Genomic DNA, 16341 nt, shown 5'->3' on the forward strand with positions numbered 1-16341 from the left:
GACACTTGAATGTGTGCAGAGAAGGGCAACGAGGCTGGTGAGAGGCCTCGAGCATAAGCCCTATGAGGAGAGGCTGAGTGAGCTGGGGTTGTTTAGCCTGGAGAAGAGGAGGCTCAGGGGAGACCCTATTGCTCTCTACAACTACCTGAAAGGAGGTTGTAGCCAGGTGGAGGTTGGTCTCTTCTTGCAGGCAACTAGCATGAGAACAAGACGACACAGCCTCAAGCTGCGCCAGGGGAAGTTTAGGCTCGAGGTGAGGAGGAAGTTCTTCACGAAAGAGTTATTTGCCATTGGAATGTGCTGCCCAGGGAGGTGGTGGAGTCACCATCCCTGGAGGTGTTCAAAAAAGGATTGGACTTGGCACTGGAAGCTACGTTTAGTTAGTCTTGAGGTGTTGGGTGATAGGTTAGACTTAATGATCTCTGAGGTCTTTTCCAACCTTGTTGATTCTGTGAAATATTCAGTGGAAACTTTTTACTGGTCAATATATTTTAAACAGATTTTTGTCAAGTAACTATAGACATAAATAGGTTTTGTTAAACAATCAGAAAATACAGCCTAAAGAATGTGCTATATTTTGAAGTTGATGACCACAGATAAAGCTCTTGAAGTACAACAGCTGATAAACTTCTTCCCATCAAGCAGGGCACTGATAACATGTTCTTTTTCTCTCTAGTCAGTTCACTTCTTTTCTCCATTCTTTGGCAGTTTTTCATTTTTTCAGTGTTTATTCTTTTCCAACAGAATGTGCACCAGTGACTTCATACAAACACTCAATACCAGAACATAATGTGTGATAGACTCAGGCAGTGACAAACATGCCAAACACCATTAGCTCTTCAGAGTAAGAAAAAATGATCAAGGTACTTACTATTTGTGGCCTTCCATGTTTCTTGTTTCCTTCAGACTCTTAAATAAAATAAGAAATTATCAGTTAATACAAACATCTTTAAACCCTAATTTTCAAGTTAGAGACTAGAAAACCCCTACCTTTTTGCACAGAAAATTACCACACTGTAGCACCTTGTTTACTATGTTCTGACAGAACACGGTACAGTCTGTGGACCAAATAGTTTCTTCATGCAACACAAGTCTCCCTTAAATCTGACAAACACACTTCAGTGGTGACGCTGTTGTTGCCATTTATTATGTCACAGAATCACAGAATTGTTGAGGTTGGAAGAAAGGTTTTGAGATCAAACCCAACTGCTCACCTAGAGCTCATAATCCCACCAGTACTGCAAAGTTACTACCACAAAACCACATCCTGCAGTACATCCACGTGTCTTTTAAACGCCTGCAGGGATGGTGACTCCACCACCTCCCTGTACAGCCTATTCCAATGCCTGACAACCCTTTCTGAGCAGAATTTTTTTCCTAATATCCAACCTGAACCTCCCCTGCCAGAACTTGAGGCCATTTCCTCTTGTCATTTGTTGCATGCAAGAAGAGACTGAACCCTACCACACCACAACCTCCTTTCAGGGAGCTGTAGAGTGTGATGAGGTCTCCCCTCAGCTTCCTTCTCCCCAGACTAAACAGCCCCAGTTCACTCAGCCATTCCTCATAAGATTTGTGTTCAAGGCCCTTCACCAGCTTAGTTGCTTTTCTTTGGATACACTCCACCTCAATGTCCTAATATGTCAGCAGCTTCTCCAGGCAAAAGCAAATTTACCTGGCACAAATTCAGTTACTTTTGTCCACGCCAAGCACCTTCCTCTGTCAAGCGTTTCATGCCACAGTTTAGCCACAGCAAAGTTCAGCTACTTTTTCCACCCATATCCCCCTTTTCTATTTTTTTAACATTAGCTACACCATGTTTTGAGCCACAGATGCAACATGTAACCACCAAGTGATTTTTCTAGGAGAGACACCATAATGCCGGGGGACAGAATATGTTTTGCAAGCATTAGGACTTTAGATTTTGTAAGTTAGTATCTCCAGCTTGGATACTCAAGTCTCTCACTATACTTTGAGCTGCCCAGATGGCACACATGCCACTTCCCACCTTATAAACAAGGAACTTCTCCTCTGCTGCCTTTGGAGAGGACTTTGTTGTCCAGCACACAGGCAGCATCTGAACACAAGCACTGGAGATGCAACCAAAAAGAAACTGGTCAGATGGTGCTGCTGGGAAATGGCCTTGGGTAAGACCAGGCACAGATGGACACACCAAGAGGCTGCACTAAGATGTGAAGCTGATTGCCTGGGTAATGGAAAAAGCAGCTAGGAAGGTAATGGTGCTGAAACTGAACTTTGGCACTGATCTGGGTGAAGGAGAAAAGGGGCTGCACTGGGGACATGAGACATTGGAAACATACCCAGCACAGTGCTGCTTACAGACAGCATAGTTATTAGCACTGGAGTGGCAAAAGAACTGGAATACATTGCAGGAGCCTGAACAAGGGAATACAAACAGCCTGAGTGCCTCCTGCAACTGTGAAGCAAATGCACTTCCATTTGGAGATGAATGGACCCAAATCCCAGATTTCTGATTCCAGCTTCTGTGCTGTCAGTACCTGTGAAACTTCCTGGCAAAGCTCCTGTGCAACATCCTGGCAAATGCTGCAAGATTCTATCAAAGCAGGAAATCTTCCCAAATCAGCATTTTTGTGAAGTGCTCATAAGCACTGCAGGAGAGACCATGAGTAAAATCACAACTCTGTCTTAGAGAAGAGTTTAAAGGTAAAAGCCAACAGCTAAACAATAGTCAAAGAAGAAGAACAAACAAGATTCTGAAGGTTGGTTGTGTTACAGCACCAGAATGGACAGCATCAGTCATGGCTTTGCTGTACTTTCTAGAGCCACAAGGCACAGGCAACATTAACTTCAGTTTTCTAACAACTTTATGCTTGGCTTCAGCAGTTTAATACTGGTCCTCCTTAAGTCAACCATGGGTGTGTGCAAGTGAGATAAGAACCTGGGCTTTAGCTTGTATACACATCCATGACTCAGTCATCCTGCAGCACATTGGGTTTGACAGCAAGCAAAGACCAGTCTGTCTAGATGGAATAACATGTGTGTTATGTGGAACAAAGTGGTAACAACCAACCCAGGGAACAAGTTTAAGGCACTGTACACACTGTACACTCCACTCTTCAGGAAGAGCTCAGGACAACTGTGTGATCATTGAGGTTCACTTCCTCCATCTACACAGAATCCCAGTTATTTAGGTTGGAAAAGCTCTTTAGGATTGTCAAGTACAACCATTAGCCCGGAACAGCCAAGTCTGCCTGCCATTGGTTTAATATGAGTGCTACCATTGGTTTAATACAGAAGACTTCACACAAGAGTGGTGAAAATCAACAGCAGAATAACACTGCACTATGCCCACACACAAACAGAGAAAACTACAGTACATTTTCTTTCTAAGAGCTATCAACAATATTTTTGGCTTTACCCTTATTCCTTATTTTCATTCACAGCTGATTTTAAAGACACATTAACAAAGTTCATTCATCAGATATTGCTGCACATAACACATAAATTGTCCTGGCAGCCATTTAACAGGCCCATCATTTAATTACATTCCTTTTTTCTATAATGTCTAACTTCATGTGTTGCTACTGTCTGCTACAAGTCCAAGAGCCAAAGATAGTTAAGGTACTTGTTCAGCTGTAACAGAAGACATTATTAAAAGCATCTGGGATAGCTAAAAGCAGCGAGAGTCTTTTAAAGAAATCCCAAAGTCATAAATCTATCCACTAGAAGTGAGAGATGTTAATAAAAGAGGACTGGAAACAGCCCAGGGAAGTATCCAGGAACTAACAGGACTTCATAACCATTTAACAAAGAATCCCTACACTTGTGAAATGCTGGCCCTGAGGCTGAAGAAGGAGTCCAAGGGATAAGCACATAACCTTTGACTACTTTAAGTTTTGAACTCTATTATGCTTTCAAAGAACAAGACATAAATGTCCTGAACAGATGTAAAAAGAGCGTTGCTCTTTGCAGCTACAGTGAAAGCACATAACACTAACTAGAGTCCACCAATACCTTCCCAAAAAACTGCAGTCAAACTTTTTAAGTTACCTACTTTATCATACAGGTTTATACATAAAAACAAGCTTAATTTGCCACAAGGAGTTAGAACCATAGAACAACTGCTAAGCTTGGAAGACACCTCTGAGATCATCAAGTCCAACTGCTCACCTAGAGCTTGCAATCCCACCCCCACTGCTAAGCTATTACCATTAAACCACATCCCTAAAGTACCACATCTGCACATCCTTTAAATGATTACAGGGGTGACTTCACCACTTCCTTGGGCAGCCTGTTCCAATGGCTGACAATCCCTTCTGTAAAGAAACGTTTTCTGTCTCCAACCTGCCACAACTTGAGGTTGTTTCCTCTTGTTCTGTCACTTGCCTCACGTAAGAAGAGATTAACTCCTACCTCACTCCAAGCCCATCTGAGGTAGTTGTAGAGGGTGATGAGATCTCCCCTCAGCCTTGTCTTCTGAAGACTAAACAACCCCATTTCCCTCACCCATTTCTCATAAGACTTGTGTTTGAGGCCCTTTACCAGCTCTTCTAAGGGACTTGTTTTCCTTTTTCCTTCCCAGTGTATTAAGACTGAAAAAATAAAGGTTTCAATTAAAAAAAGCATTCAGCACCCCAGAAATTCTTTGTATGGGGAAGTTTCCATTATCTTTGGTGATAAAGAGTTAGGCAGCATTTGTGATCTCCATGACAGCTAGCCTTTATCTTGGCAAACAAAAGGTAGGGACACTCTAGATGTAAGGGGGGAAGGGAAGCAAACACAGGCTCTGTCTAGCTAGGGAAAGCAGTGCTATGTTACAGCACAAATGCACGTTTATTGCTGCACAGTGCTGGATCTGAGGTTTCCTGAAGTCCACACTCAGCCCCAGTAATTTCGCAAGTGATTCCTTGAGACAGGCAGATGCTACCTTGGTTTCAGCATTTATCCTGAGCTGGCCCTTTCACAACAAGTGACCACAGTGCTGAAACATCCCTCTCCATAAAGAACTGACTGGGTTCACAAGCCAGCAGTCCTAGCATACCCTCTGAGGAACCACCAAAGCTCTGTGTTTGCAACCTGAGAGCAAGGAGAACCTGAGAGAGCCTATCTACCTGGGCACTAAACTGTTTCTAGGCTCAGCCTGGCTTCAGGAGCCCTACAGCCGCATTCACACAGTCCTCTGCCACAGCTAACAAAACATGCTGGAATCAAGATGGCCCTGCCAACAGCCAACTACGGCACCTCTGCATCTATGGCAGAGTTTACCTGAGTTGTAGGCTACCTACCTACAAATTATTTCCATAAAAAGCCAAAATACCTGGAATGCACAAAGAAATCCACACTATTTCTAGCATACTGCATCACGCTATCTTCTTACTGAGGTATTTTAGTAGCCATGAAGCCAAAACGAAACTTGATGGAGGACCTCTCAGGGGAGACTTCCTTGCTCTCTACAACTGCCTGAAAGGAGGTTGCAGTGAGGTGGAGGGATTGGTTTGCTGTCTCAAGTAGAAAGAGACAGGATGAGAGGGAACAGTTTCAAGTTGCAACAGGGGAGGTTTAGGTAGGATATTAGGAAAAATTTCTTCACAGAAAGTGTTGTCAGGCACTGGAATGGGCTACCCAGAGAAGTGGTTGATTCATCATCCCTGGAGGTGTTTAAAGAACATGTAGGCGTGGTGCTAAGGGACCTGGTTTAGCAGCAGACTTGGTAGTGTTAGGTTAACAGTTGGACTTGATGATCTTAAAGATCTTTTCCAGCCTAAAAAACTCTATGAGTCTATGAATGGCATTTCTAGTCCTATGGAAAATCTGATTCTCTATATTGTCCAAGACCATTCGAGTACACCATCTACATTTTTCTGTGCAAGCAGCAAAATGCTTTTGTTTTGAGCAGTATACACTCCATCATACCCTCGGTTCACTTTTGAGCTTATGCTCTGTACAACATTTGTACATGCTTGCTTCTCTTTTTCAGCTTTATTATGTTGCATTTTGTTACAGCATTAAGTTGTCTGGTTTCTCAAGAGCTACAAAATTTTATACAAGTAATATCTGAAGAGCATTCATAAGAAAAAGAAGTATGAATGCCTTCTCTCCAACACCTACATTGAAAATAAAGAGTCCTGTCTATCAGTGTAACTCAGGTTTCTTTTCCAGTGAGCCTAAATATAAGAAGTGTCATGTGGCAAGGTGAAGTTCAGATCTTAATGCTCTCCTAGGTTATGAGAAAATCTAATTTGGAAAAAATAAAATCTTTCCTCCTAATTCAAATCTCTCCTTGGCTGAACATTGGTCACACAGCTCTTAATGTGCTCTTAGTTTAGTTATAGAAGAAAGCAGTAAGATGGCAAATAGGAATATTCTCAGCTGCAAAGACAGATCAACAAACTTGGTCTAATCACAGCTTCTCAGAAGTAACAGATGAGCTGAAATCCTTGCAAAACCACGATAAATGCTGATCTACAGATCAAATTTAATACCCAAAGATGACCTAGCATATTTAAGTAGGCAGGCAGTAGACTGAGCAACACATTCTTTTGAGATGCATCCAGAAACAACAAAAGGGAACTGAATGGGAGGCAGAACAGGATTCAGCAACCCATATGTGAAAGTAATGGGTTCATCAAAAGAGACACAGAGGAGTCTGCACTTAATTGACAGCACTGTCCTCTCAGTTTATTGTCCTTTCAAAGCAGCTGTTATGTTCTGTGGTTCTTCAAATTCAGAGTCCATTCATCCTAAAAATCCTGCAACTTGTGCCTTCAAATATGGCAGAATCATGCATTGTAGTTTTACTAAAATTAATAATCTTCCAAGCAATGTACAATACCATAACAGCACAGTGGCACTAGGTAACAAAAAGAACAATATTAATTATACCTGTAAAAGTTCAGAGTGACTGTTTCATTTATGCAAAACACTCTGAAGGGAAGAAAATGTGCTTAGGTAAAGGGAATCAATGCCATCTGCGCCTCCAGCATCTCTTGGCAGACGACTGTCTCCTCCATACTGCTCACTGGAAGCTGTGATCAAACTGATTGAAGTACATGGGCCTCCACAGCAAGAGGCAGTCTCATTGCAAGATGAAGATTAGAAAGGGCACAATTATATCTTCTCTTGCATGTCTACAAGCACACAGACCAGGAGCTTCAAATCATGTTTTACTTTGCCTTTCCTAAGCACAAGGGAATAGAGCAGCCTATTATCTGAATTATTTAAATGGTTAGTGCAGGAAAAGAGTGAAAACTGAAGTTTTTGCCTATATAAGCATGCAGCATCAAGATTACACAGATCTACAAGCATTCCCATTCTTAACCACATGAGTAGCTGCCACTGCAATTCAGCTAAAATGAATCTAGAGTTTAAACAATATCAATATGACAGATGACAAGACTTAGTTTTTCCCCTAAAGCTCTTAAGATTCATCACTAATGTTCTAATCCTGCAGAATCATCCATGCTTAGCTTTAAATCCAGGCATATTTTCATTCTGTTAGACTACTCCCTGATGCACTTGTTTATTAATTCAAAAGTTTGCAGAATTGGTCAGCAAACACTGCATTAGCAGTTCCTTCCATTTGCTACAACTTTTCGTCCATTTCTTTGTCTCTGACAGATCCACAGTATTGCTACTTCTCCTGGGAAGCATCTATTTTACAGGTTATCCACAGCTTCCCAAGAGAAGAAATACTGCAATCTTATAAGGAGCTGACATCTAGAAAGAAGCTTTATATGCTCTTCAAAAAAACACTGGGTGAGAGAGCATCTGTCATGGAGATGGACTCCTGCTATATTCATACACCTGGGAGATGCTGAGGGGAAAAGAAAATTCATGCTGTTTGACCCCAATTATCTAACTGGGGTGCCTAAATTATCACACAAGCGTCTCCATACTAGGTCCCTGTACAGATAGTGAATAGAACCTTCAAAAAGCAACTCTTGAGTACCTGAACCAGAGCCTCCCCACTGTCCTCCGGGCATGCAGAAATGATAGTTTCTGCATGAAGCACCTGAATAATACAGCCAAATAATGCAGTAATAATGCACTTTTCCACTCCTCTTAGAATTGGGATTTCATGGTGGTCTGTCACATTACTGGGAGCAAAAAAGATTCAGCAGCATGCAGAATAACACACTGCTTGGCACACAGCCACAGCCCCCAAGCCCACTGGAACCAATTCTTTCCTTCACTGCAAGCACCTCTGGAACTAACATATAGATGCACAACTTCTTCCATTTCTTTCTCCTCCCTGTGGAGATTCATGAGACACTGCAGTAAAAAGTTCAGTTATTCCATTCCATTTATTAGTCTTAATCTCTCAAAGGATAAAAGTTAAAATAAATAATAAAAATAAAACCCAAACAAAACCAAACACATAACAAAATTCAACATGCAGAAGAAAAACCCCAACCACGTATTCAAAGCCATAAAAGTATCAGATAAATCTGAGTCTGAAGGATGTAGCTTGAGCCAACATAACACACAACTTTTCCCCCCCTTAGTTTTTTTTTTTCAAGCTAGTAAATTGTGTGGAGAACAAACCACAGTAATACAAGCAGGTATATTAAATGACTAAGATGGCATGAATAAGGACTCACACCATTAGAAACCATGCACAAGGTCTGAAGAAATCTGGATGTTTGGGATCTTCTTTCTGTCATGTTGTAGCACTACACTGGCACTTGTCTGCAAACAGTGCATGCAACAAAATGAGCAGCAATACTACTGATGTTATGTACATATTGGCCTGTGTTTCACTGAGTTTTACACTGACTCTTACACTCTATGAAAGACAGATGACCAAAAACTACAGCACAGAGTACTGTTAAGAATTACTTGATTCAAAAAATAATTATTATGCTTCTAATGTTTCAGAATACATAATTAACATAGCAAATTATTGTGCTTCATTTCCTAATGTAGTCCAAACAGAGGGTGGTGTCCAGGGTCCTGTTTCTTATGCTATCATTTAGTATTTTACTTTTATATTCCTGACTCTGACACACACAAGATAAACAGGAGAGAGTGGCAGATAAACAAAGCAAATTTGCACATTGCAAATTTATTGCTCACACCTACAGCTTAAGAGTATTGATCCATCTGGTCTGTAATGGCTTTCAGTATTCAAGCAGCTAGAGCTAAGTTTTAATCAACCTGAAAACAGTGGAAATTTGGCACTATGACACCTTGATTTTTAAAACCTGGTTTTGCTCCCATGAAGTTCAAGGAGCAAGTCAACTGTTAATATTCCTCTCTAAAAAAAACTTTTCTGTCTATTTGGTCCTATACACCTCTTATATATGCTGTCAGAGTGGGGTCTTGTCAGCCTGGAGAAGAGAAGGCTCCAGGGAGATGTTAGAGCATCCTTCCAGTACTTGAAAGGGGCTTACAAGAAACCCAGGAATGGACTTAGTACAAGGGCTTGTAGTGATGAGAGGGAATGGATTGACGTTTGAGGAGGGGAGATTTGAGATTAGGAAGAAATTTTTTACAGTGAGGGTGGTGAGACACTGGAACAGGTTGCCCAGGGTCATGGATGCCTCCTTTCTGGAGGTGTTCAAAACCAGATAGGATGAGGGCTTGAGTAACCTGGTCTAGTGGACCCATGGCAAGGGGTTTGGAACTAGATGATCTTTAAGGTCCCTTCCAACCTAAACCATTCTGTGCATCTATGAATTTTTTCCTAAAACTATCATGTCAAACTTAAAAGCATTAAGTGACCTCCTTTCAAGAGTGTAACACACATTGAAATTACACTTGAAGCTGTTTGCTTTGCTTTGTTTTCTTTTAAGCAAAATAACCAATTCCTAAAAACAATGGTTTAGCTGAAAAACACTGATAAGAATGGCACATGTAGTCAAGACCTAGTACATCCAGTCTCAGAACAAAAATATGTCAATAAATGCTGGTAGACTCACAGTTGGAAGACTGAGGGGCAAACAATCACCCTCCTAGATAATTTGCCTGCAGAACTTCAGCATTTCCATAAAGACACAGATATTTAATTACACATACAACTAAATTTAGATGTCTTTTCTAGATTATACTGATTTTTCAGGTGCTTACTATGAAACAGTATCTGAACAGCACATAGTATCAACTTGCCCTCAGGTAATACCTTTTACTCGACTGCTAGTATTCCACTTGTATTTCTGAAGAACACTTCCTTGGGAAAGAACCTAAGTATCATAAGCACTGTGTGTGTTTTATGGAAGAATAATTTGACTATATGACACTAAGAGGCAGGTCTAACCTCACTCTGTAAACACAGGAAGCTGGGGACATAGGCAATCCGGTATTTAATCTCATTCGAAATGGTTCATTTATCTGAAGCAACGACCAAATTGTTTTGCAATACACATTTGTGCTCCTAGTTTAAAATGCAGTATTTTTAAACTTACTAGCTGAAATCTATTAAAGAAAATGCCATATGGAACACCTACAGTGCACAAATTAGAAAAGATGACATGAAGATGGTTTTGGGGGCAAGTTCTACCTATAATTGGTCTAAAAACTTAATCTTAGGAAACCTTCCTTGCAGAACCTGTGAGAAAAGCAATGGATATACCAAACCCCCCATAAAAGTCTTTTCACATGTATACTACACTAAATATGCACAAATATGGGTTTAAAAGGTGAAACTAATGGCTCTTTTAGCTACCCTACTTGCTGACAATGAACACTCAAATTTCTGCCTCACTCCCCACTTTTCACCCATGCAGAAGCCAGGAAGGAATGCTATTATACCCGAGGGAAAACAATGCTGTTGGAGGGAACAGGGGATAATAATTTTCTCTAGATCCCCTCAGGAGATCATTTCACATCCATGGATAAGAGATTTGATTAACAGAACAGTTTTAGCATGCACAACAACAATGCCAGGGTGATCTTTTACAGCCCTTTGAGTAAACACCAGGATCCAAACAGGCTGTATACTCTTGACAGATGTACAGTCCACTCAGCTTTTACATTGCCGTCCTCAGATACTGACACATCAGCAGCGTGTTCCCAGAGTAGCAGTGATCCCTACGAAGCTACATGCAAGAAGGACCTGAGTAGTGTTTCAGTGACTCAGAACAGACAGTTCCCAAGGTTGACGTAAATGATTGCGTAACCGGGTCAAAATGCCCCTCGGTTTGCCATGGCTAACAATAGCCACGGGAAAAACTACCCTGAGACTATTGTTACTAGCAATAACTAAAAGGTCAAATGTTTCTCCTGTTCTTGATTGCTTGGTTCTTTGTTTAACATTCTTCACTCTCCAGGCTTTTGTATTGTTAATGCTTCTGCATCACGTGGCACTTTTTGTCTTTAGAGTAATTTTATGTTTGAGAAGTGGTAAAACATCTTGAATCAACTGCTTCAGAGCAACACTGTTGAAGGAGATTCTGAAAAGTATTAATGAGTCTTTGAAGACATTTCTTGACTTCTAGCTTAGCTGAGATATCAGCACATTTTTTTTCCTGCCAACTTGTACCAACAGTCTTCAATACTATTTGAAAGTGCTGTTATTATTCATTTATTCCAGGAAATCTTACTTGGGAATTTGTCAGAACAACTTAGCAGCCCTAACAGAGAAGAAGAGGCAAGATGGGTGGGCTTAAAACTCTTCTGAGAGGAAAAAAAACATCCAATCCTCTCGTAGGGGTCAGCAGGAATTTTACTTTGCACTATGCAATTCCATCCACACCTCAATAACAATCATGTGAAAGAAAAATGTTAAAGAAGCCTTCCCCCTTCCATACAGTCATAACTGGCCTTCTTGAACCTGCAAATCTCCAGTAATGTGTGTGTTTGAAACTCCCACAAACATCACCACTGCCTTTCTCAGTTACAGTGGTGAATTTCTGTTACTGGCATCTAACTCTTGAGTCCACTGAACATTTCTGGTTATGACAATGTTTCACTCATGAAGTACTGACAATAAAGAATCTATGGAGGACCAAGGTTTGGCAGCATTTACCTGCCACATCATATTCCTGTAGAGATGCCATAGGAAAAACCTGACTGGTTATACCAGTTATGGCAGCGTAGCAGACAAAAGTTCTCTGTGGCTTTATACTAAATTCCTTCTTCAGTGGTATTAACAAAAATCTTCAATGATTAAGTTGTTCAGTTTAAACCAACAGACTACTCTATTCCAGCAGCAATATAAAAGAAAGACTAGCAAACTGCTAATGTCTATGTGAGATGTTACAAAAGAATAGAATCAATAAGATTGGAAGAGACCTCAAAGATCAGCAACCTGTCACCCAAGATCTCATGACTACTAAACCATGGCACCAAGTGCCTCATCCAGTCCCCTCTTGAACACCTCCAGGGATGGTGACTCCACGACCTCCCTGGGCAGCACATTCCAACTGCTAACAACTCTCTCTGTGAAGAACTTTCTCCTCACTTCGAGCCTAAACTTCCCCTGGTGCAGCTTGAGACTGTGTCCTCTTGTTCTGGTGCTGGTTGCCTGGGAGAACAGACCAACCCCCTCCTGGCTACAACCTCCCTTCAGGTAGTTGTAGAGAGCAATAAGGTCTCCCCCGAGCATCCTCTTCTCCAGGCTAAACAATCTCAGCTCCCTTAGCCTCTCCTCATCGGGCTTCATGCTAAGTACTACCAAGAACTACAACTTCTGGACCAGTGCTGACAAGTGGTACTTCCACTCACTCCTTGGGAACCCTTCGACAGACAAAGTGGAAAAAAAGTGGATTACCAGAAAAGTTACCATAACCGAATGCAGCCTGCACTGTGGCCTCAAAAATCTAGCCTACTGTTTTCTCTACCAGTACTTTGGAAAAGTGATCCAACACAGGTTTTTGCTGTTGTTGTGGGGTGTTTTCGTTTGTTTGGTTTTTTTCTTCTTACAACAGCTGCCTTGCCTGACCAAAACGTGACAACAGTTTATTTCCAAGCAGTTTGCTGTGGAACACCAGCCATAGCTTCACAGCTGCTTTCTGAGACCATCCAGGAACTGAAAAGGAATTATAGAATAAAACATGGGGGATTTGAGGAGTCCTCAATGAACAGGTGTTTCCTGGAAACAGTCAAAAGCTGTTTAAAGCAAGGCTTGTAGGCAGGTATAATATTACTTGCTTTAAAGCAAAGCTTGCAGGCAGGTATAAAATATTACAGTCAAACAAACATGAAGAACAACTCCAATGCCATACTTCCAAAACATCTATACAATGCAACTTGAGGGTAGGGGATTAAAGGACATAGCCCTGAGATTACTCAATTCAGTTTCACATTTACACATTTGAACTAAGAACCTGAATTTTCATTCTGAGAGGACTTATGCAGGACCTTGAGGCTATCAGCACCATGTAAAGCAGCACAGAATAGGAGGCTTGCTTACATTTGGTGCTGAACATACACACAACGACACTGACGAAAAACAGCGCACAGTGCCCTTCACTAAAACTGACCTGGTGTTTCAATTAATTTTCAAGCCATTTTCTATTTTCCTCCTTCTTTTAGACGACCAGAGCACATAAAAAACACTCATATGTCAGGTGGATGGATGCAGAAAAAAATCTGATTATCAAGATCACTCTTTCACCAAAAAAAAGAGCCAAGCTTCAAATCGAATTTCACCAGCTGTCAACGCCCGGGTGCCTGGCTAGCTAGCGCAGGAGGCCCTGCCACGATCCTCAACCCCGCCAGCCCTCAGGTACAAACGCTGCCGGACAACCCGCGCCTCAGCCCGGAGCCTGGCAGCCGAAGCGGCCGTTTCCCTTCCCTACCTCCCCGCTTCCAGCGGGCACAGAGCCAGAGAGGATGTACAGGAGGAAGCGAGGCAGAAACGGGTAAATCATGGCGAGATAAGCGCACGGCGGCAAGGGGGAACGAAGGCAAAAAGGAGGGGCAGATGCCATCTTGCGCCTTGTTAATTTCACCTCTTGATAAAATTGACAGGTCCGGTCCCGGCTGCAACCGCGGCCAAACCCTGCCGGGAATCAGCGCCGCAGGCCCAGCCGCCGCGCCGCCTCCTTCCCCCCAGCGGCGGGTGGGCAGCCCGCGGGGGAGGCGGCGCCCACCCAGCGCTGCCCGGCACCGGTCGCAGCAGCTGCTGGCGGAACCTGTTTTGCCCGCCGCGAGCTGACACCGATCCCAACGAGTCCCCCCCTTCCCGCACTCACCTTGTCCGCGGAGGAGGGGAGGGCCGAGCCGGAGGCGCTGCCGCCACCCCTCCAGGTGTTCCAGCGCCACCGGCGTCACAGCGGCGAACGGAGGCGCCTCTGCTGACGCGGGCGGGTCCCGCAGCGGGGCGGAGCCGCCGCCGCCACCGCCAGCGCCCGCCCGCCCAGCCACCGGCACGGGAGGGCGGCGGCTGCCAGGTCAGCGGCTTGCCGGACAGGCAGTTTCCTGGCCTTGAGCTCGGCCGTGCCGTGTTTCCTCGTCCCTCCCCGGACGTGCTGTGAGGGAAGGCCTGAAGGGAAAGCGGCGACAAAATCTCCCTGGTCTTGGGCCCTTCTGGGGCTCCTGTCATTGCCTCGATCAAAATCTCTGAACCATAGCCTGCAAGTGTCCCATAGGGAGCATCAATGAAGTACTAAAATGTTTGGGCTGCCCTAAATAGTCCATCAGGGTAGTGGAAATACAACATCATGGAATTGTTTAGGTTGGCAATGACCTTTAAGATCATTAAGGTCATTTCCTAACTCTACAAGTATGATGCTAAACTACGTTCCTCGGCACCTATGTGCCTCGGCACCACATCTTTGGGGCTTTTAAGTCCACCTAGGGATGGGGATTCAACCATCTCCCTGGGCAGCCTATTCCAACACCTGACCACACTTCCAGTAAAGCAATTTTCCCTAGCCTTTGACCTAAACTTCCCCTGGTGCAACTTGAGGCTGTTTTCTCTTGCCCTATTTGGGACAAGAGACCAACATCCACCTCACTACAGTCTCTTTTCAAGTCAGAGGAAGCAAGAAGGTCTCCCTCCTTTTCTCCAGGCTGAATAAACCCAATTCCCTCAGCTGCCCCTCACCAGACCTGTTCTCCAGACCCTTCAACAGCTTTGTTGCCCTTCTCTGGACCCGCTCCAGCACCTCAACATCCTTGTAGTGAGTGCCCCCAAACTGAACCCAGTACTCAAGGCATGGCCTCACCAGTGCTGCATCCATGCGGATAATCGCTTCCCTACTCCTGCTGGCCATACTATTGCTGATACAGGCCAAGATGCAGTTGGTCTTCTTGGCCACCTGGGCACATGTGGCTCATGTTCAGTTGACAGATGACCAATACCCTAGGTCTTTCTCTAGAATGGGTTTATTGTAGGAAATATGGAATTGCTTTCCAGAACTGCAGAAACCCTAATAGAATGCTCTTTGTGCTTAAATACAGTAACTGCAAAAAAAAAACATATCCAAACCAACCAACCAAAAAACCCAACAAACACCACCCCCCCACCCCCCCCAAACAAAAACCCACCACCCCCCAAACAAAGCAAAACAAAACAGGGAGACAAATCTTTTAATGGGGTCCTCAGTCCTGCATAGAAAAGTGAAACACTCTTCAGCAGCTGGAAGTTTGGTGTAGAGGAAACATCACGTTAGATATCTTGTTTGCCTCTGGATGCTGTACTGTAGGCACTATTATACTGTGTTGGTTGTGTAGAGCTCTTTTTGAAGCAGAGAGAGAAAAGCTGCATTTCTGGGTGTGGTTTATGTTTCTTATGAGATTAGCCATCCTTTGGATGTCGGTTTCCTTGACTATGACAGAGCTGTAAATACTTGCATTAGAGGTATGGCCTGATTAGTCACGTTAGTTCCAGTTATTATTTGTTTTCCAGAGAAAGAAATACCCATAGAGTTACTTCTGACCTCTCCAAAGGGAAGCAGTGCTAGTAAGTGAAAAAAAAATCTCTCTGCAGTGGACAAGGATCTGGGTTCTCTTCAGCCAAGGCTGGCATTGTTTTTTTGGTAGTTTCTTCATAATTGAACATGAAGAATTCATTGTGTCTTTTAATGGGATTTTTATGTGCAAATCTCATAGAGGAGGGTGAAAAAGAAAACCTCACAGCATGTGAAGGAGGTACTTTAGCTAAGTCACAAGGGGAGATTCTATTAGGTGAGCTTGAAAGTGTTATTTTTCTTAATTGTCCCAGGGTAAGGTAGGAGAGCAAGCAATCCTGAATAAACTTTGATTCTGAAGAACATCATACTTTTGTAATCGTGGAGCTGTTTTTATGCCATTATGCATGTATGTAAATATACCTAGAGTGAGTGACTTAGGCTAGCTCATTTCTAGGTTACATGAGGCAAACATTTGCAAGCTGCAAACAGTTTCTAGGATTGACCAGTTTAACATCTGAAAATGTTAGCTGTTTACTATATAACCTCAAATAAAAAAGAAATC

At 42.9% G+C, this 16341-nt stretch overlaps 1 protein-coding gene across 2 annotated transcripts in view; it reads right to left on the reverse strand.

Annotated features, from left to right (window-relative positions):
• The window catches only part of ICA1 (islet cell autoantigen 1), a 76485-nt gene extending 62249 nt beyond the window's left edge, over positions 1-14236 (reverse strand). Inside the window, exons 1-2 of one of the 2 annotated variants that reach the window (XM_054161124.1) lie at positions 13722-13733; positions 872-909 (exon numbers count right to left, since the gene is read on the reverse strand). In XM_054161124.1, coding sequence (XP_054017099.1) covers positions 872-888 — 17 coding nt within the window. In that variant the 5' untranslated portion in view covers positions 889-909; positions 13722-13733. Of the gene's footprint in view, positions 1-871; positions 910-13721; positions 13734-14117 lie in introns of those variants that run through there. The other variant, XM_054161123.1, reaches the window with a different exon arrangement.
• Between the last annotated feature and the right edge of the window lie 2105 nt (positions 14237-16341).

Source organism: Dryobates pubescens, chromosome 4 (assembly GCF_014839835.1).
Source record: "Dryobates pubescens isolate bDryPub1 chromosome 4, bDryPub1.pri, whole genome shotgun sequence".
In the NCBI taxonomy this organism is placed as follows: Eukaryota; Metazoa; Chordata; class Aves; order Piciformes; family Picidae; genus Dryobates; species Dryobates pubescens.